The sequence below is a fragment of the Bombus vancouverensis genome, chromosome 4 (assembly GCF_051014615.1).
Source record: "Bombus vancouverensis nearcticus chromosome 4, iyBomVanc1_principal, whole genome shotgun sequence".
In the NCBI taxonomy this organism is placed as follows: domain Eukaryota; kingdom Metazoa; phylum Arthropoda; class Insecta; order Hymenoptera; family Apidae; genus Bombus; species Bombus vancouverensis.
Window position 1 is genome coordinate 18,241,531 of NC_134914.1, and position 22,567 is coordinate 18,264,097.

General features: G+C 44.3%; 1 protein-coding gene across 3 annotated transcripts; it reads left to right on the forward strand.

Annotated features, from left to right (window-relative positions):
• Window positions 1–425: 425 nt before the first annotated feature.
• Window positions 426–13,424, forward strand: stol (voltage-dependent calcium channel subunit stolid). Of its 3 annotated transcripts, none has more exons than XM_076618024.1 (24): window positions 426–1,872; window positions 1,933–2,090; window positions 3,162–3,243; window positions 3,481–3,591; window positions 3,655–3,874; window positions 3,991–4,122; window positions 4,224–4,826; window positions 5,212–5,348; window positions 5,449–5,529; window positions 5,705–5,785; window positions 5,879–5,953; window positions 6,062–6,076; window positions 6,166–6,273; window positions 6,350–6,421; window positions 6,717–6,858; window positions 6,953–7,174; window positions 7,238–7,331; window positions 8,579–8,683; window positions 8,895–9,007; window positions 9,290–9,426; window positions 9,570–9,739; window positions 9,857–10,062; window positions 10,148–10,445; window positions 10,739–13,424. In XM_076618024.1, exons 2-24 carry the CDS (start codon window positions 1,993–1,995, stop codon window positions 11,031–11,033), a joined length of 3,597 nt encoding a protein of 1,198 aa, XP_076474139.1. In that variant the 5' UTR covers window positions 426–1,872; window positions 1,933–1,992; the 3' UTR covers window positions 11,034–13,424. The 3 variants fall into 3 exon arrangements, with proteins under 3 accessions (XP_076474139.1, XP_033206837.2, XP_076474138.1); XM_033350946.2 differs by having other exon boundaries at window positions 426–1,122; XM_076618023.1 differs by having other exon boundaries at window positions 426–2,090.
• Window positions 13,425–22,567: the final 9,143 nt, after the last annotated feature.

Below are 22,567 nucleotides of genomic sequence, written 5' to 3' on the forward strand. Positions count from 1 at the left end.
AAATCAATGATACCGAGCTTGCGCGCCCGGTCATTTCGACCATCTCTATTATGGTAAGAGATTGCGAGCATCTCGGTCTGCTCGCCAGCTTAAACTTGTCCGTTCGTTCGGTTTCACTCTTTCGCAAGGAACAGCTCCTCCTCGATAGTATTCGATCTATCTCTGTTCTCTCGTATCGCCTCTGCTCGTTTTCATATCTGGCAACCTTCACCTCCTACTGTCTACCTTCCCCACCTCGGTGTCGTCAATCTAAGCTGCTCTTCCCCTAGTTCCGTCGTTTATCCCCGATTCCGTCGTTGCCGCTGCTGTCGCCGCTCTCATCGCTGCAGCCTCCATCGCCATCGTCATCCCTACCACGCACCACTAGCATCATCCCCGCTGGTGCCAATGTCACCAACAACACTACTACCATTACCATTAGCTGATATTCGCCGACTGCCGTCATTCCTGTTTTCAGGGGTGGTTGCGAGCACGCGCTCGCACCAGTAGAATAACGTTACTCCTAAAACGCCCGAGTCTAACGTAGTACCGTAGTAAGAGTAATGCGCGCGCGCTAGACAACCAGCCAGCCACCTTTCGTTCGAGCATAAAGCGACTCGTACACCATCTTTGTCCGATTTTCATGAGGAAGTGTTATCAAAACGAAGTCATCGCGTGTAATATAGTTATTTTTCATCGGGGAAGAACCTATATTTTCGCTGTATATTATATTTTCGCGTATCGTATTTTTCAGTGCGCGCGTAACGCGTGCAAATACTTGATTTTTCTGTCATTTTTTTCTTTCTTCTATCTCCTCCGCATTCCCCTTCTTTGCTTCGTATCCCACCCCTTCTGGTCTCTCCCTTTCTCTCTCTCTCTCTCTTTCTCCCTACAACTACTCCCTTGTCCCACCCTCGTCCTTCATTCTTTCGGGTTCTCTGCGCGTTACGGTGTGAACATACTTGAGAGATCGCGCGACAAGGCGGTAATCGGTGGTGCAATCGTGAATCTCACAAAACGAATCGTGTCGACAGCGCATCGAACAATGTCTAATTTATTCGTGAAAAGAAAAATATACGTTCACTTGGAAAGGATACGATAATAAAGAAGAACACCGACTTACTGTCTGGGGGGTGATTTGACGTAGGATCGTTTTTTTCGTTTCTCTCTTGGTTGGTTAGTCGTTCGGTCCTTCGGGCGATCGGTCGATCGGGTGTTCATACGCGCGTACGTCGAAGACGCTTTTATTTTTGAGATGATTCGATCGTTAGAGAGGTTCGTAATATGTTCTGAAAAATGTTTACGACGAAAAACTGCGCGTTGGAGGTGAATTACGTGTTGTTGAACTTGCTTTGATTGGCTAGTTTTTACGAGCTTTTCCCTATACATCGTCGTCGTTATCGTCGTCGTAGACGTCGTTACCATTCTGGTTGCATTGTGTCGTCATTGTCGTATCGTTATCATCGATAGTGACACTTTCATCGGCGACACATTAAAAAAAATAATGATTTGATTCGGAATCGAAATATATAAACGAGCAAAGTCCTAGCGAACAATGCCAGACGCACAAATACGTACAAACGTTCGTCGCAATGAAACGTCGAAAACGTGCGTAGTGAAATGAAAGGAGTTTTTTACGTTCGACGGCTATACGATTAGCGTAGTTTCGATCGTCAGGTGCGAAGAGTACGTTTAAAGAAGAAGATGAAAGAAGGCGAAGAATCATACATAGAAGCTTCTACGTACTAGCGTATATAAGCGTTACAAAGTTGTGTTTTCTATCAAATGTATGTAGATGTATATGGATAAACAAGATTCCGTCGAAACGGTAAATTTACGCACGTAACGCTGACTCGCGTGTTCCGGCCGATCGATCGCTACTACGAGGGAGCGGTAAGACTAATTCTTTTCGAGAGGTTACTTCGAATTAACGTATGCGTTTTTTTTTAAAAGATTGGTTCGTTCGTTTCATCGTTTATTCGTATTCGGCTGCTCATCGATAGCATCGAAATAATGTTTCTGTCCGTGGAAAAATTTGTGCACTGTGGAGTGTTGTTACTGTTATGGATCAAATCAAGTTATCAGCAAGAAGAGGATATACCTCATAACGAGTAAGGATCTATAGCTTCTTTTTCTATCATATATCGTTTCAGTTTACACGTGTATTTAGCAAGTAAATGGGAAATGATAAAACAATGACTCAATTTAGAAGGGATTAATGGGATTAACAAAGCAAGGTGAATATAGAATATTATAAATGGAAGGGCGTGGATGTTTTGAGAAAGGAGTATATCCACATGCGATGTTAAACGTATCAAAACGTATTATCGATAGCGTGGTAATCGGTTCGACTCTAACACAAGTTAAAAATTAAAGAAAATCGAAATTCTAATTGTATTCTACTCCTCTTTTTGTGTGAAAAATATTTATATTTTTGTCTACTGTGGTAGAGGGGAGAGGGATAAAGGAGACACGAAAGATGCCGAAACCTAATACGTCACAGCGCGCAATAGTACAAATATGTATTTCCTTATATATATCTGACTGCATTAAAAGACAGACAGTATAGTACTTTCAATGATTCTCGAAGGAAAGCAACGAAAATTGGAAAGAACGCAGGCGCGTGTAGAGTTACGCGTACACAGTCGATTAACGAGGATCAGAATCGGCGTGTATGCGTACGACCTACGTGCGTGCGCACGTGAGCATGTACGTAAGTACGTACATACATACAAATGCATCAATGGTGCTCATTTACACGTAAAGCTATACGATGTATGCATATGTGGAAGCTGGCGAGCAGAACAATCGTCGATTTCGGTTCAAACCGAACCGTTAAGTAGCGTGCAACTTCATCGTTATACGACGTTTTCCCCAAATTAAGGCGCAATTAACAATCGATATAACGATATTCGTCTCGATATCTTCCTTATTCGTTTAGTGACGTATTTACGATTTGTTATCTCGATATCGAGTTTCATAATTTGAACGGTCAAATTCACTTCGCCGTTAGTTCGCAAGTCAGCGAACGAGAAAGAAATAAAAGAACTCGATAATGCTAATAATACCGTGAACTAACGTACTTTAACGATTCGAATATTTACAGAATGCAGATCAAAATAAACGAAACGTGTTTCGCCACAGATTCCAGTCCATTTAACGTTATCTTTGTCGTATTGCAGAGTAAAAAACTGGGCCTTAAAATTTGGCGTTGATTTATGGGAATTTGGCAAACAAGTTACGAAAATGAGCGAAATACAAAGGGTAAGCAACCGATCATTCTTTTTTAACTTTTGAGTAGCAGGCCTGGAAGAGTAGAAAGTTTTGAAATAGCGAAGTGACACGAATTTCATTCGAATAAAGGTTAACTATGCAATTACCGTGATATATCTGAACGTAATTTATAGGTAATGGTATTTTCATATGTCAGATTAAAAGGTATAATTTGTAACGTCAGTACGATACACGTGGAAAACTTAGCCTGTCGCACTTTCGTTTCAGAAATATCACGATATGGAGGCACAAGTTGAGAAAAAGGATGGACTGGTCGTTGTCCGAGACATAGCCACGGAAGTAAAAAACATGTTGGACTTTAAAATGAACGCCGTTATGGTAAGGATGATTGTATCACAAAAAACGAAAAGACCATTGTATATCGTTAACGAACATTTACAGAGGTTGGTAGAGAGTGCCGAACAGGCAGCTGTGTCGGCACCGAGAGACGGGAACGTAGTGCCGAAATATTATCCTTCTCAGCGTTTCGACGTTGCTTCAGACGGAAAAATGTCGGGAACGGGACAAGAACCCTTGCTCTCGACTAATCGACACTTCGATCACTTAGCCGTGAACATTACTTTTTCGGCCGTTTTATTACCTGCTGGAGTAAAAGAAATTGGTAGGTATACTTGAAAACCGCAGGATCATGGCCCTGATAGGAACGCGACTAATTAAACGCGAAAACCAAACGATCTAATTAGATGATGTTCTCACGCTATTACCCCTTCTCTGCAGATCGCGAAGTAGCCGCTGGTATCCAATGGAGTCAATATTTGGATTTGTTGTTTGTTAATAATTATGAGAGCGATTCTTCGCTTTCCTGGCAATATTACGGAGCGACTTCGGGATTCTTAAGACGTTTTCCTGGTACGGTTTTTCCCCACACGCATTATCGATTTCTTCTTACAATTTGTTTCGTCTCACCGAGGCTTCTCTCCTCCGTAACGATAATCGTTTACTTGTTTCAGCAATTTCTTGGCCACCTATCGAGGAACGAAGTTTCAGCGCTGGTAAAAGCGCGAATCGAGTCGTTCGAGACGTGTACGATTTCCGAATTTCTAACTGGTTCGTTGGAGCCGCGAATAGTCCGAAAGACCTGGCGATATTGGTCGATATCGACTGCTACGTCTCAGAGAGGAATAAGCGTTTGGCTGTAACTACCGTTAAAACTATACTCGATACCTTGGGTCCTAACGATTACGTTAACGTTTATCGTTACGGAGATACCGCGGAAGAGATCGTACAATGCTTCAAAGACAGTTTGGTTCAAGCGTCGCCTGAAAATGTCCAAGAATTGAAAATAGCAACGAATTCTATGAAGCACGAGGAAATGCCAAAAAATATATCGGCTGCTCTTGGGATCGCGTTTGAGATTCTTCATAAATACAACAAAACAGTACAAGGGAGTCAGTGCAATCAAGCGATCATGTTAATTACTACGGATAACGCTGGCCTACCTACAGAGGTGATAAAACGATACAATTCGCCTCACATGCCTGTCCGCATTTTTACGTATCTAATTGGTGGTGACAAAAGTCCGGAATTACACAACGTAGCATGCTCGAACAAAGGTACGTATTCGCTGTTCTTTTCCTTTTTTTATTTTTCATTTTTGTTTTCTAAGTTTTATCAACTATGCTCGATACTACAGTAGCATCAAGTAAAACTCAATTCCTGTGAACTTGTCGCAACGCGAATAGATTACGTACCTGATTGAACTTCGTACGATAGGACTCCACTGATTCCTCTCGCTACATCTATAATTCTTCGTCCATATAGCGAAACTTCGTGTTAAAACAATTGGATTTAACTAGTAAGAATTCATTTAATTGGGCATTGACTAAAATTTCACTGTATTTAACAAGTTCATTCGGTAAATCATAGTTGTTTATTGTACTATGCCTTTACGTAATTACATCATGTGTTATTCGTGTCTCCATATTTTCTATTATGCAGGATTCTACGCGAGGATCACTGAACTGGAAGACATTAGAAGTAAAGTTTTCGAATATATAAAAGTGCTCGCACGGCCTATGGTGCTCTACCAACACGAACACCCTATTCATTGGAGTCCAGCTTACGTTGGTGGAAAGGTGAGCAAATTGAAAACTCTCGCTTTTACTTTATATCCGTCTTATATCCAAACGTGATCTGCTGTACGCGGAGTTGTCTTCTCCTGTGTTTCTGTTTCAGAGCGGTAGATATGGTAAAGAACACATTGGCCAGTTAATGATGTCAGTCACCGCGCCTATCTTAGATCGCCGGAATTATACGGTAATATGTTTTCATCAAAATCTAGAATCTCGTCACTGTTTGTAACGATGATTTCATTTATCTAGTTTGAAATATATTAAAGTTTATCATAAGCTTATCATAAACATGTATATATATACGTTCTTTTCTCTTCCTCCCTTGCATATCATTATGTATCATTATGCATCTGTTGCAGATGAAAACTGCTAACTTATTGGGTATCGTCGGCACGGATGTACCTATAGAAGAGATACAGAAGTTGGTTTCACCTTATAAGGTAGATAAAATCGGTTATGCGAATATGTAACGTTCGCGCGCAATGGAAAGCGGATTATTCAGATTAATCGCAGATTATTTTTCGAATTTGTAGTTGGGTGTCAACGCATATTCTTTTATCGTCGACAATAACGGCCGCGTTTTGTATCATCCGGATTTACGACCATTGGTGAGCAATGATTTCGTGGAATGCTTTATAGAGGAAATTAATCTAATTGCTGTTGACTCATAGCCTTAATGTTCACTGACATCGCATTGTTTGTTTTTATTTACGCAGCCAGGAAACGTAGACGTAAGCAAATCAAATACACAGATCGTAGCATAGTACAAAAATTAACGTTTGCCAGTTGCAAAATTTCCGTTGCTCTCGTTTCGTTGCAGTACGAGGAAACGTTAAAACCCACGTATATCAACGTAGATTTGTCGGAAGTCGAACTTGCCGAGTACGATGGACCGTTGCACCCGTTGAACAATTCCCTTCTGCTCGATGTAAGTATCCTTAATAACTACCTAATGATAATATTATCGACCTTCTCTTTCTTTATTCTGGTATGTCGTTACACAGTTGAGGCACGACATGATTGATCAAAAAGAAGGGGAAACTAGTTTCGCGATCAAAATTCATTACGACAATATGGTGAGTGAAAGAACGACGTTGGGAGCGTTACATGCTGCCTCTTACACGTCTGTTAACGCTCGAATCGATTTTTTACGCGTCTATTTTGCCATACGTCGAAGAAAAGTTCTGATTTTGAAAATATACATATACCAACAGGTACGGTAAGAGGCAGTAGCTACCTCCACTCATGTACGTCCATATTTAAACTTGAGCCTTATCTTCGTACATGTAGAAGGTCTCCTCTATCATTGCGTTATTTAACATAGGCATTTTGTTATTTTTCCGGTACGCGCGCTCATGCGTATACATACAGAGACGAGTTACCATTAGGCGTCACAATTATTTTTATACACCGATAGAAGGAACTCCGTTTTCATTGGGGCTGGCATTGCCCGAAAACTATGGTATGTTTCAATTGAAGGCCGAACAAGAAATCAAACGTGCGATAATAAACGGTAAGCAAATTATCAGCAATATGTCTTCGATAGAAAACGAAGCAATAAGTAAAATAAAGTAATTTCTATAATTTGGTACGTCTGACGTTTTCAGTAACCGACTATTTCAAGGGGAACAATTGGAAGGTGCATCCCGATTGGGTGTACTGTGAATATAGTTCGGCTTCCGATAAGTGGTTTCCCACCCCCGAAGAGCGCGTTCTCCATTTTTTGGCACGAACGCAAAGCCCGGGGTGGAAATGGATGTCCTTGAGACCAAGGAGTCCGAGCTCGCATCATAAACAAGCGAGCAAGCCCGACAAAGATGCTTATTATTGTAAGTTGTAGCAACGAATAAGTGGTTCGTTACCTTTTACTCACCGTCGGTTTTACTCCGTAGGTGATAAAACATTAGTGCAGTCCCTCGTGTTGGATGCGTTGGTCACCGACGGTTTCGACAAAAGAGGTGCGATGCACAAAGAGGAAAATCAAAGGTAAGTGAGTTGCGTGAGTGGAACTCGCGGATGCATGTCCTCCATGCGCGGACACTTATAGTGGAAATATTGACAACGCACTGCAATGCACAAGCAAGCACGCGGTTTTTTTTTCACGCACCGATTATCGAATAACATATCTTATTTGATATCGTAAAACTGCTGCCTACTCTACTTTCTCCCCCTCTCGCCGTTGACTCGCATAGTCGTGTTGCGAACGAGATGTACCGTTGAACGATAATGAGAAGGGACTGCGTTGTTGAGAACACTGTTCAAGGTACGAGGGACCTCTTCGTTTTGCGACGAAAAGGGGATGACAAGGAAACGAGAGCCAGATTAAGGAGGTGTTTCATCCGTAGAAACGAAAAGGAAAAGGCAGCGCAACGACGTGAAATCAGAGAGAAAGAGCTGGAAAGCGTGCGAGAAGAGTAAAAAAGAAAGACGAAATAACTTTGATCGTTCTTAACTGTTCGACTTGTTATAATTTCTTTCTTACAATCACTTCGATCAAATAACATTAGAAAAGTATCTGTGTATTTATGTACATATTACACATTATACATGTATACTATAGTAGCGTTGTTCGTTCAAACGCGACACGTACTATGCGCAACGGCTAATCTTTTTCATTTACAATGCTACCTTTTATCGCATATTTTTATTACATTTTATATTGTGTGTCTCCACCGCTAGCCCTATTGCCATACTGATGGCTCTACTGCACAGGTAATCCATTATGCACAATTATTTGTATAAGCGCACTCGTCGATATATTGCACGGTGATCTTTTCCTAAATGTCGTTTTAATCGTTCGTTTTACGATACCTGCGAAAACATTCCCGATGATCCGATATCCCTTTCGTCGTTATGTTTTCGTATCTCTCTTGACTTTTTCTGAACGATCGATCGAATCGTATGAATCGTACGAAGTTCCTCGTTCCTCGACAACTGTAAAAGTACGGCATCGAGATTTACTTCTTTTCAAGAACATACGTAATCGCGAAGTTGTATCGTGCACATTCCATGTTCTAAGCAACATTAACGGAAATCGGAGAATGAATAGGTTTGATCGTACTTGAACTTTATTCTGCAAAGTACGTATTCTATGTATCGATTTTGCTACGCGGTAATTATTCATATTCGTTATCGAATATGAAAACAACGATACTTTGTGCTCTCTTATACTCTTATTGCGCCGTATCTTACTTATTTTATTACGTTCCATATAACTACCTTCGTGTTTGCAGTCAAGGAAAAGGCACATTCGGTGTAACAAGGAGTTTCATCGCAACGAAAAGCGGCCTATTTCGTTGGCACGAGCATCAACAAACTGAAGAAATCACGAACGAACCGTAAATGTCAAACATTCATTGTCGTTTAATTCCGTTTTCTAAATCTCATACGAATCTTTTTTTTTTTGTCGTCTCTTCTGAAATGCGTACATGTTTGTCTTTATAACAAAAACATCGACATATTAGAGTCTGATCGCGGTAGAAATTTCTTCGGATCGACTTTACGATAAAACCATTGGTAATGGTGACGAAAATTTTGCTGTTTATTTAGCCCGTTTGCTGACGAGTATGCAAGAGCTATAGATTCTTCATGGTATAAACGCGCCGTCGACCAACACTATATAGAACCGGAAAGTTTCGTTTTCAGCGTGCCTTTTGACGCCGGTGAGTAGTACTTGCAGCTTTCCACTTTCCACGGATCAAATAATAGTTGACCATTCGCGATCGACGTATTTTCTTCGAGGCACTGGCACACAGCGAACTGTCGTAGCTGGAGCAATCGACGTTTACAGTTCGAAGAGGAAATGTTAAATATCGCCACTGTGGCCACGTTGCATCGCAAATGGTTAACGCTCGAACATTATTCTATACCGATTTTTCTTTCTCTCTTTCGTCGTCGCTTCTTAACATCGTTCGTATAGTAAATTTAACGGAATTGATAATTAGCCGACAGCCCCAATCCACTGGTCACGGCCACTCACGCGGTTTTCATCGGGACGGGACACAGAGCACCAGCAGCGGTCGTGGGTTTACAGTTTCAACATTCTTCACTGGCCTCTCGTTTCGTCAACATTACTTCGACGGTAAGTTTGTAGGAGATATCGGTTACTCGCTCTATTTTGCTTTCCTTCCTGGAATACGAATCGAACCGAAGAACGAAGGCAAATCGCACGGATCACATCCGTTTTCGCGACTCGTTTAACAACGATTTTCTTCTACTTTTCAGTGCAGTGGTACGAGCTGCAAGAAGAACTGCGCTTCCGAAGCATTAGACTGCTACATCTTAGACAATAACGGTTTCATTATAATCAGCGAACGACACGAGCATACCGGGAAATTCTTCGGCGAAATCGACGGTACTATAATGGATTCTCTGGTTCAGGACAGGATTTATAGGTAAAAATCTTGAAGCGCGGTAATACTTTGAGATGGAAGGAAGCGTTGGAGAAAGAAGAAGAACTCTTTAGGCTCGTAGGTTTTCATCTTCGAGTTAATTTCGTTTGTCGATTTCAGGAAAGTAACGGTGACCGATTACCAGGGCACTTGCAGTCCGCAAGAATCTCATCAATCGGCCGCACCGAGGACTTTCTCCGGATCCATCGCGACAACGATCGCGATACTGGGAAATTTTCTGTGGAGCATGGCGTTCGGCTTTAATTTTCAAAATTTATGGCAAGTTGCTTTCGCGTTCGCTGGCGAATCCGCGAGGGCACTCGATGGTAAGACATACTCGCTCGAAAGAACGCTATGCCGAAAGAGAAAAGAGGCGAATTTCCTAGTTCTCGAACGTAAATATACTTTCAGAGGACTCGATGGGAGACGTTCACGAGTTCGATCCGTTCGTGATAAGTAGAGACTCGATCGACGAAACAACAGAGGGAAACGAAGAAGCGTTTCCAAGGCTTCCGGCAATTGCCGCCGCAACCCCCGTTTCTCCTGGAACAACGCGAGCTACGTCTGCCCATTATCCGCAGAGAAATTTGAGATCTTGCGAGAAGAAGACGGATCTTTATATTCTACAACCCGAGAGATTGAATACCAGCGGTCAAAGTAATCCGTTGAAAGGAAAGTTAACCAACTGTCATGACACCGGTTGCGAAAGGTAGGTGTATAAGTATATTTCACGTTCGGGAACCACTCGCAGCGAGATAATTTTCGATCGAGGATATTATTGAGAATGGCACCGACGATCGATCGGACGATATTTGTCTAGGAATCGTTGGGCGAGATAGTAGATCCGAGATATGAAATTTCGAAACGAAGATCTTATATCTCAGATTTACGGTCTCCTCCCTTTGATATCCAGCAAATTTCGGGATTACAACCTCGATCGACAGTAGGTAGACTTATGGTCGCTTTGTCGCAGCATTCAAAGATGTATATGTATGTTTACAGGCCGTTCAGCGTACAAAAGATTCGCCATACGAATTTGATTCTGCTGGTGGTAGACACGTTGTGTCCATGCGGGAGTAAACAATTGAGCATCGAGCCCATAGAGGCTCTGACGGAGCCTGGTGCTTGTATCGCGAGAAGAGAACGTTTGTATCGTCGTAGGCCTCCGAAATGTATAAACTACCATCCGGAGGAGATGGAGATCAAGTTTTGTGGTAGCGCGAGTCGTCCTTGTCATTTCTTTTCCACGTTGGTTATCGCGATTGTTTCAAGCACACTCGCCACGCGATTCGCGTGACTTTGTTCGAATTGATCTTACACATACACACGCACGCACATCTACACGTACACACACGGACAGATAGACAGAGAGCGGACAGACGGACAGAGACACACAGATACTCGTGAATTAACGTTTTTGAAATGAATTTAGCGTTGCCGTTTCTATGAAACAGTTATGAAAATGGTATACTAGTTTATCGGTTTAATACCTATATAATTGATAAATACGTGCATACGAGTGAGCGAACGAGTGCATGCGTATGCGCGTTCATACACGAGTCAGCGGGTGCGCGCATACGAGCTTCGTGCGTGAGCGCGTGAGAGAACGAGATACGAGTGTGCGCGCATAAACTACATATATGTATATACGTATATGTTGCGTGTGTGCTTATGCATGTGTGCGCGCGCGTGTGTGTATATATACATGTTTACATGCATACATACATACATACATACACACGATACGTATACGTATGAACGTTAATTTACACGCATTCACGTACGTGCATATGCACTCTATGTGTACGTAACAATCACATACATACACATGCTCACGCCTTTGAGGCAAGCGTGCGCACGCGCACAGAGACATGTACATATCCAAATACATAATATTAATGTTGATCTATGATTACATATCCCATTATAAATTCTGTTGCGAAGAAATTTGTGAATATTTCCTAATCGTAATATTTCGTAATCGTATTACGTCGAATCTAAGTCGTAATATATAAAACAAATCGATAAGAATTACATGTACTCGCGATGCGTGTTCGAACAGAGTGGCAACGACAATATGCGTAAACATCTAAGATCTCGTAATACATACATCCGATTACAGTCGCGGCAAGAAGCACGATCGTTTTTTATCGTTTGGACGAGCCTGCCGTGCCAAACGAGACGTTCTATTTCTTTATAATTCGATTCGACTAAGACGTAGCGTTACCGTTGTTTCCATACCTTCCGAGATCGGTATATGCTGGTATCAGCCGATAATCATTTACACGTGAAGCACACGTGCAACGTGTGCACGATCCACGCAAGTACGAGCGTGGTCAGTTTTATAATTATTAATGCTCCGAGCGCGCGTGTTGTTTCGTTCAAGGTGGTAATAGAAATTTTATCGAAACGTTCCTATTTCACGAACACGCTGTCGTCGTACGATCGCGGCAGATCGATATCGATGTTCGTCGGAAACACCAAAATTTCCCCTTGAATTCTCAATGTAATTGCCAAAAGCGTCGACCTCGTGTCGTATCGTGTACGTTACATAGCGTTAGACTTTGATATTACGCTTGCACTTACACTAGATCGAGTACCGATCCCTTTTTTCTCTCGTTTCGCCTTTCTTTAAAGTCGCGCGGTTATTAAACGCAACGCCAACAAGTTGTCGCACAACGTTCCGCGATTTCAATTCCAAATTACCGCTTGTAATTCTACGTAAACGCGATAGACTACGTTCGTCCAGAGTGAAGAAACGAGACGAACGCGAATGGAATATTGCGCGAGAAGCTTGGAGCAACGAAGAACCGACTAGGAAGTAAAGTGTCGTAGCACTTTCTTTTTATTAAAAATAAGGCAACATAAAATGTAACATATTTACGAGGAACTATCAATTTCAAATGTACGAAGACATTAAACGATACTTACGCGTTGTCGGTAATTTGACGACAATGTACGTCTGGCCAGATACTTGTCTATGTACTTGCGCGATTCCACACTGGCACGAAGACGCGAACGGAAAAGAGAGTTCGTCCGTGTACCATGCTGCGCGTATTTGTGCACGTAACGTCTCTTTACCGCGCGCAAGTACGTATACACGTGTCCGAACAAGATCACGGTGTGTCGGAAAAATTGAACGTACGACGTATCCGTCGTGTAATAGCCTAACGAAACGTGAAATGCGAAATAAAAAAAGGTGAATTAAATCGAATTGAGAGAGAAAGAAAAGAAAAGATTACAATACTCTATCATTACGTATCTCGCAGTTTGGTTACCTACGATAATTTAGTACGTTGTTTACAAATCTGCGGCTAGAAGTATATCGCGCTTCGTTTGCAGCGGCAACAGCGTGAATTACATGGATGAAGCTATCGAGAGGGGGTTTACAACAGTCTCGCGGAAAAAAGAACAATAAAATTTACGAATGTTTTAGGTAAGAGGTCGTCTTTTGAACAGCACTTCTAGGTGCTGCTATGTCTTCCATTATTTGTATATTGATAATAAAGTCGATTATTAAACACGCAGCGGTATGCGCCACGTGTGTGCATCATATATAGGTATATATGTGCCGAACATGTTCTTAGGTACGTGTATGCCTATATGACGAATAGGGTATCGAATACTTAAAATTATGTAACTGAAATACGGCATAATATTATATAATAAAAGTTAAATGCAAGATAAACTCGTGCCTTTCTCTTTTTTTAGGTTAGCAACTAAGTGATTGCGGATTTTGTCAATAGATGGTATCGATATATCCGCAGTCACTTAGTTGCCAACCCAATACATGTCAAACGGTTACGCTCCTTCGACGAAACGGAACCAAACGAACTCGATCGAAAAGCTACGATTGGCCGGCGATTTCGATAGACGCGATATTAGTCGAAAATGCGAGAGAAATGGATTCCAGAGAGAAGAAAGTTGGTGGAGACGTAACGACGATTCGTAACACGATACCGTTTAGTCGATGCGACTAGAGGTAACGGAATTAAACGAAAGACTCTGAATTTTTTGGTAGCGCGGCTATCGTATCCACGCGATTGGGAACGCGGAACAGCTACGGATCTATTCGACGGTGACCGTTCTGCTATCGCGACAAACGCGTTTGGCCCACGAACGATCCCGTAGCCACGCACATCCCCTTCGATGGTCGAAGGGGTCGAGGTTTCTTGCTCTCGCCGATTCCAATTCGGATTTTTCGTTTTCGTCGCAGCTGTCGACCCTGGACAAAAAGTTGGACCAGCTGGTGTGCGTGCCGGCTACCATATCGTCGCGTCGCGATCTCACGAAACTTAGAGGCGCGCGATATCGTCGTACGTTCGCCACGCGAATCCGATCAGGATATACGTACGAACGTGGTTTCGAAAACTATACTAAACGCGCGAGTCGTCGTATAATTACGTATTACAAAGTAACAGGATTGGAAAATGTTCGATGTTAAGAGGTGGCGCGACGCAGCGTCGCGTTTCAGGCTCGTCGAAAGAACGCTCGTTTACGGCAACGACGCGACTAATTAATCCGCGTCGGGAAAGGAATAGACGAGGAAGACGAGAAGAAGGAGAAGAAGAAGAAGAAGAAAAGCGTCCGTCGGAGAAAAGAGGATCGCTGCGGTGAAGAAAAATCATCCACGCGGAATCCTGGTCGAACGACCACGGACAGGTTGCTCCTGTTGTCAGTCAAGCTGCGGCGTATTCCGGTTTTCCCTTCGATTAAACCTACCCGGGGAGAATGATGATTTCCGGTGGCGTCTGTTTCTTGTCTTGGGCCGCGGGCGCAGGTTGAAATAGCGGCCGAACGAATAGAGGCGGCCCAATAGCGTATTCCGACGGCATTGTGCCGATACCAGTTTCTACGCTCTGCCAGTCGCTCCACGGTGAAGAGAGAAACGGAGCGACGAAGAAGGAGAAGAGGGACGTAGGGAAGAAAGGGGGAAGCAGACTTTTTGCCGAACCACGGCCGGGTTCATTCATGAACCCGTTCCTCGACGAAACAGCGATGAACGAACGACGTACCGGATGCCGACGAACGGCCGGGAATGCCGCTCTAAGGGGTTAATTGCGCGAATTACGTGAATTGTGCGAGCACGTCTCCGCATGGTGCATCTTAATCGGCCGGAATTATCGGCTTGCCGCCGTGTGTCACCGTTTTACCAGGTTGGTAAAAGGAGACCGTCTTACGTAACATCTCGTTCTCGCGACGTTCTTTCCGCTCGATCGATTTCGGTTCGTTTCGTAGGTGGATTGTCAAAGGGAGCAGGTAAAAGTTCACGGGTCTTAATTGAGTCGTTCAGGCAGGGCAGGGAAGAATTCTCCGATCGAGATTTGACGCGAGAAGGAACGGTTTGAAGGGAACTCGTTCTTTCGACACTTTGACCGCCACGCCGAAATCACACGTTTCGCCGAGGGCGCCACTGGAGTATTTTTATTATTCGAAGCATATAAAAATAATAATAAATCGAAGATGTAAAGCAACGTTCTTCCCCAATGGACCGTTTATCTTAAGAAAAATTTACTTATAATTCTCAATGAGAATCGATCGTAAAATTCTTCCAAATCAAAAAAGAAACTACTTAGACGACACGGTCGAAAAAGTATAAACTCGAACGTTATGGGATATGCTTCGACCTATCGCGTCGACGCGTTAACGTTTATCGTCTCTCGTAAAGAAACAGGCTCGTCCCCTTCACGTCATCGATGATAAACGAAACGAAGGATACAAAACGATAGATACCTCGCCGACGATTTGATAAATATTTGATCGTTGTAGATACGCGTTAACACTTTGACTGCCACGCCGAAATCACTCGTTTCGCCGAGGACGCCACAGGAGTATTTTTATCATTCGAAGCATATAAAAATAATAATAAATCGAAGATGTAAGACAACGTTCTTCCTCGATGGACCGTTTATCTTATTGGTGGTCACGGCTGACCACCGTGACGCCTTGGTAACAGTCGATAGCGACATATCGTAACGAGGCTTCGTTTATTTCGACGATCCATTCGCACTCGATATTTCGTCGTATGCAAAACGCGCAGAATATACAGTCGAAACGCGTAGAAGATATTAGCAAACGGTATTAGGATTATTTTTATGATTTCGACGAAACATTCGGCTGAAATGGTAGAGGTAAAAAAAATTATGTTTGCGATAAACCAATGATAGTGATAGATCACAACAGAGGAACATGTGCCGTAGATTTATCAGATCGAACGATAGCGTATTTTACACCACATAGAAGAACTCTCGAGTGGTATATAAAATTAGCTTTAGAGTTATCGTGAAATACGTCAATTTCAAACGCGACGATACTCCATAAACGAGCGACAAAAACAAAAATCAAGGTATCGGATTTTAGAATGGCACTCGCTATGCACCTTACACGGTGCCATTCGCCAGAGCCGTGAAATATACTTATTCGACAAAGATCGCGACGCGAAACGCGGAAGAAGGAAGGGCAAGCGTATCTGGCAGGAAAATTTCGCAGAGAGTGGTATAAAAAAATGTTAAACAGTTGGGACGAAAAATTGCTAAGAATCGGACGAAAAAGGTGACCACCTATCGTCCAGATTGTATCGACGAGCCACATTTACGTTTCAAGTGTTTTAACACGGTGCCCCGTTAGATGCCAGATTTCTTCTCATTTTTTTTTTATCGATGTTCTAATAAAAACGTTTAATCGTTCAATGAGGTACTTTTCGTTTCAAAGTATCTTTTATTTATCGGTTATATTCAAAATGCCCTAACTGTCAATTTTTACACAACTTTTTTAAGTTGAAGCGCTCAGGTCACCAATGACCAACGTGGCAGTCAAAGTGTCAACGATGACTTCGAGGAAACGACAGCCGTTTGATCGAACGCAAATAAAATCGACAACAGCGGCAGAGCATCGTTGTTCGTGAAAATAGCGGCGGACCTTTGCTTTTCTTTTTCTCTTTTTTAGAATATCCAATAGAGCAAAACGTATAGCCACAAATGCAAAGTGGACGCGATAGCGTAGAAGCGGAACGAGCGAAATTAACGTAACGTTTTTCACAGTGTCGACGCGTAAGCGTAAGAGGAGCCGGATGTTCGCGTACGAACGTAGACAACTGTATAAACGACTCGATAAATCAGACGCTAGCATTTACCAACACCTGGCAGAAGCAACGCCGTACCCCTGCAACGACAGGTCGATCTCGCGCGAGACGCTTAAAACGCGAAACAGGCGTTTCTCGATCAACGCGACGATAATTCCCCGAGGGTTCGATAGCCAAACGAGTGGAAGCCGAATCGCGTAAACGCGAGCGTTCGATGAAATACGATTAATTAATTATCGGGTAGGCTACGTCGCGGCGGACAGCACGATGTACGCGTTAAGCGGCATCGGTGTTACTATTTCGCGAATGCCAAATTAAGACCAGTCACCTTGTATGGAGTCGTCGTGCATCGACAACGAGCCTCTTGGCTCCCTTTAATTAATGCTTACAGGCAGTTGTTTAAAATCGCTCGACTCCGCCCACGCCTCGTGGCGCGCACTCGGCTGCCATTCGGACGAATATAATTGCGGAGAACGCGCCAAGCCGACACCATATAAAAACCAAGTGTGTCTATGGCGCAGAACGAACACGTACACGGAGAACGAATACGGAGAATGCGTTCGGGATACGCCGGTAACGACTGTAAACTCTGTTCGATTACGGTTGTTGCAGCTGGACGATAAGCAAGGTTCGTAGCGCGAAAGTTTTCGATCGGACGATCATCGGAGAAAAGGAGATTTAGGATACAATCGCGGCACCAGAAAGTTCGTTAGTCGGTAAACGAAGAAGTCCAATTTTAGACAAGACGCGATTCCCTTTGGAAATATAAAGCGAAAGCACGGAGCACGGTCTTTTTATCGGAAGTTCGGTTCTCGAGAAAACCGATTTTTCGCCTGGGTACTGTGGCGGCGCTCGACCACGGAACTTTCCAACGGCTTCGCGACACAAAGCGCTGTAGCTTCAAAGCCGACATGCCTAATGTACCATCGATATCCTTACGGTTCTTTCGCCGAATATTCCGAAGAACGCACACGAGGCGACTGTCGCGGGCATCTAACAAACGCAAAGAGGGGCAACGAAGAGAAGAATCCGTTTGGTTTCGAACCAAAGATTCGTTCTGCCCCGAGCCGCGAAGCGCCAAAGATTCAGCGTCGTAGCGAAGCAAACGCAAGCCGAGATACGCGATTATCAACTCTTGGTCGTTAATCGTTGATCGTGAATTGGCGACTGTTGATCGTTAGTGGCTTAATAAACCTTTTTTGTCGAACATCGAGAATATTTCTCGCGGACATCTTCGCCTACAACCACCGTACGTTTACGTAACGCGTAATCAAAACTGAGACAAAGTCCGTAAATCGACGCTTGCCGATAAGACGCGTCACGCATCCCGTAGAATTCACGTATCGTAGGTGAAACTTGCCAGTTTTTCCAGAGGCGAGCGCCATTGGCAAGTGGTATTTTCAGCGAAATAAATCGAACTTCGCATTGGTAATAAATGTCGGAGTAAACGACAAGGTGGCGAATTTACCTTTACTCGGAAATCCAATATTTCATTGCTCTGGATAATTTAGCCCGCGACCTACGACCTTCCCGCGCACACTCATACTCGGAGGAAATAAAATTTCTTTCGCCACCCTCGGCGAACGTGGCGCGAACCTCGAGCAAACCGACGATTAAACTCCCTTGGAAACTCGTAATTGCAAAGAACGTTAACTCCTACACGCGCGGCAATCTCGTTTCGTTGGAAGAGCGCGTGCGCGCACGCGTTATCCAGCCAAGTCAGCGGAGATATCCCGGCGGCGGGATAGGGGAGCGTGCGAGACAAATTGAAGTTTTTCGCGAACGAACCTGTCCGTGCACCGCGAACCTGTCTTTCTTCGACCGAACCGGCCGCAGCAGCCCGCTCTATCCGATCTTGCTCGCTCGCTTCACGCTTCACGCTCGATGCAATTCCGCGCTCGCAATCTCCTCGGCGTCTCAGCGGCCACCGACTCACCTTAAATCGCCGATTTACTGGATGCGCGAACTTCTTATCTTTTTGCCGTATAAGGCACTTGCCGACCCGAACGCGAGCAAACGCGGACAACGAGTACGCGTTTCCAGTTCTCTTCTCTTTGTATCTCGTGATCTCAGAATTTCGGAGAACGCGTATCTTCGAAAGTTCCAGACGTTCGCAGGAACGGAAGACGAAGCAAATTCGTCCGTTTCGACGACCGAGCGAACGTTCCTGCGGTCTTTCTACGACTCATCGACGCACCGATCCGATAACTTTCGCTCCACAGGCTTCCGCTTTATCTTGCCATCTTCTTTCCTACGCGTTTCCTTTTATTCTTCTCATCGATTTCTCGCTTTATTTCTTTGCGTACCGTTTTATCGAGTGTTTTCTCGCATCGATCTACCGAACTCGAGTCTTCGTCTTTGCCACGATCCTCGCGCGGACTTTTACGTTTCGATTTCGCTCTCGTTTCAACGAACGAAGGGAATTTGTTGTAAAATCGGAACGAGGAATAGCGATAACACGTTCTCCAGGATTTGTCCACACGGCGAACATATTTCTTAACGTCGAAGAGCTACAGCGGCACGGCTAAACGAAAATGCGAAGGTCGAGTATTCGTCTAGCCGAATCGTTTCCTCTTTTCCGTTAAGAAGCGAGAAAAATCTGACTGCGGAGGATCGGCTGGCCGAGGAATAATACGCGTTCGAGTAGCCGGAGGAAGGCAAAGTTACGAAGAGAGAACGGTAGTCGATTATTAAATTTCTGTGCCGGCAGCATCTAACGCGGCACGTTGCTTCCCAGGCCCCCGGTGGTGGCCAAAATTCCTCTTTTTTTCATCGAGTTCCGCGACGAGACCGTATTAGGAAACCTGCAGTCATTGTGCGCGCCACGCTCCGCAACGACGACACGAAGAAGAATGGCGACGACGACGACGACGACGCCTTTTCGCTTGGAGCAGTTGCACGTCACATTTTCTTCGCTCGAGTTCGTTCGTAAACTAAGCGTACAGTGTAAGTGGCACGAGAAAGACGATCGTCGCATCCTGTCGCTAGGAAAAATATCTACAAACAAAATTCGCGAACAGATCGCCACGTTTCTTTCGAGACGAAAATATCGTAGAATTATAGCTGCGCGATGCGCAGACTTTAAAGCGGCAAGAATTCGATTAAACGAACAATTTCTATACTTTCATCTCCGAGATCGTCAAATATTTAAAGCTCCACGTTCCGCTCCGACATCGACAAAATTAGCATTGCGAGTTTCAAACGTCGATGGTCTTTTACCGAAACGTTTCGTCTCGAATCGCTAGGAAAAATATGTAGAGACAAAGCTCGCGAACAGATCGCTACGTTTCTATTCAGACGAAAATATCGTAGAATTATAGCTGCGCGATGCGCAGACTTTAAAGCGGCAAAAATTCGATCAAAGGAGCAATTTCTATACTTTCATCTCCGAGATCGTCGAATCTGTAAATCTCCACGTTCCGCTCCGACATCGACAAAATTAGCATTGCGAGTTTCAAACGTCGATGGTCTTCTACCGAAACGTTTCGTCTCGACGAAATCCTCTCGACGAACGCGCGGTTGAAAGCGTCCGATCCGAAAGAAAATTCGAATGAAAGTGTAGCGACTTTGTCCAACGAGTTAATAAAATTTGCAAATGCGCGAGTTTAAGTCTGTGTAGGAAGACGCGCGTTCGAAGCGGTGAAGCGCGTCGAGTCGCGCCGCGCCACACCGCAACCACGTCCACATCGACCGACGATAAAAAGTGTTCAAGGTGAGCCGGAGAGACGTATGAATGGGCGTATGCATGAATGGCTGGCTGTACGCATCGAGCTGAGACCAGCCAGTGCGTGCACACTGCACACGCATCCTTATGCCTTCTCCGCGTGTATACGTCGTGCACGCGTGTACAATACACGTAACACATACTTATCTGTTCGAGCGAGCTGCATCGTGGTCGCGATGTATATGGATCCTCGGCCGATGTATCAATGAATCGTTCAGAGAACGTTTAATTAGGTTTCTCTCGGCAATTATCTTCGACGATCGTAACAAATACTTATACGTATACGAATACGTATTACGGAGTTTGCGACATACTCGGCATCGAATTACCGCGGTTACGATACAATCGCGTCACCAGGTGAGAAGGTAGCATCTTCTTACCCCATTTGCATCATGGCCCTATTTAACACGTTGACTGCCACGCGTGATTTCTTTGAAATTTCCGTCAGGCTATGCGTGTCTTCACTCAAATCTCCGTCAGGCCACGCGTGATTTGTCTGAAATTTCCGTCAGGTCACGCGTCATTTCTCTGAAATGTCCGCCAGGCCACGCGTGATTTGTCTGAAATTTCCGTCAGGCTACGCGTGTCTTCACTGAAATTTCCGTCAGGCCACGCGTGATTTGTCTGAAATTTCCGTCAGGCCACGCGTCATTTCACTGAAATTTCCATCAGGCCACGCGTGATTTGTCTGAAATTTCCGTCAGGCCACGCGTCATTTCACTGAAATTTCCGTCTGGCTACGCGCGATTTCTCTGAAATTTCCGTCAGGCTACGTGTGATTTGTCTGAAATGTCCGTCAGGCTACGTGTGATTTGTCTGAAATGTCCGTCAGGTCACGCGTCATTTCACTGAAATTTCCATCAGGCCACGCGTGATTTGTCTGAAATTTCCGTCAGGACACGCGTGATTTGTCTGAAATTTCCGTCAGGTCACGCGTCATTTCTCTGAAATGTCCGCCAGGCCACGCGTGATTTGTCTGAAATTTCCGTCAGGCTACGCGTGTCTTCACTGAAATTTCCGTCAGGCCACGCGTGATTTGTCTGAAATTTCCGTCAGGCCACGCGTCATTTCACTGAAATTTCCATCAGGCCACGCGTGATTTGTCTGAAATTTCCGTCAGGCCACGCGTCATTTCACTGAAATTTCCGTCTGGCTACGCGCGATTTCTCTGAAATTTCCGTCAGGCTACGTGTGATTTGTCTGAAATGTCCGTCAGGCTACGTGTGATTTGTCTGAAATGTCCGTCAGGTCACGCGTCATTTCACTGAAATTTCCATCAGGCCACGCGTGATTTGTCTGAAATTTCCGTCAGGACACGCGTGATTTGTCTGAAATTTCCGTCAGGTCACGCGTCATTTCTCTGAAATGTCCGCCAGGCCACGCGTGATTTGTCTGAAATTTCCGTCAGGCTACGCGTGTCTTCACTGAAATTTCCGTCAGGCCACGCGTGATTTGTCTGAAATGTTCGTCAGGCCACGCGTGATTTGTCTGAAATGTCCGTCAGGCTACGCGTGATTTGTCTGAAATTTCCGTCAGGCCACGCGTCATTTCACTGAAATTTCCGTCAGGCCACGCGTGATTTGTCTGAAATTTCCGTCAGGACACGCGTTATTTCACTGAAATTTCCGTCAGGCTACGCGTGATTTGTCTGAAATTTCCGTCAGACCACGCGTATTTTCACTGAAATTTCCGTCTGGCTACGCGCGATTTCTCTGAAATTTCCGTCAGGCTACGTGTGATTTGTCTGAAATGTCCGTCAGGCTACGTGTGATTTGTCTGAAATGTCCGTCAGGTCACGCGTCATTTCACTGAAATTTCCATCAGGCCACGCGTGATTTGTCTGAAATTTCCGTCAGGACACGCGTGATTTGTCTGAAATTTCCGTCAGGTCACGCGTCATTTCTCTGAAATGTCCGCCAGGCCACGCGTGATTTGTCTGAAATTTCCGTCAGGCTACGCGTGTCTTCACTGAAATTTCCGTCAGGCCACGCGTGATTTGTCTGAAATTTCCGTCAGGCCACGCGTC

What these genes read in the sequence shown, in the direction of transcription:
- stol (XM_076618023.1), top strand. Translation starts at nt 1,993, where the DNA reads ATGTTTCTGTCCGTGGAAAAATTTGTGCACTGTGGAGTGTTGTTACTG. An exon ending in ATTCTTAAGACGTTTTCCTG is followed by an intron (nt 4,123 to 4,223) that starts GTACGGTTTTTC and finishes TACTTGTTTCAG; the next exon opens with CAATTTCTTGGCCACCTATC. An exon ending in TCGTCAACATTACTTCGACG is followed by an intron (nt 9,427 to 9,569) that starts GTAAGTTTGTAG and finishes TCTACTTTTCAG; the next exon opens with TGCAGTGGTACGAGCTGCAA.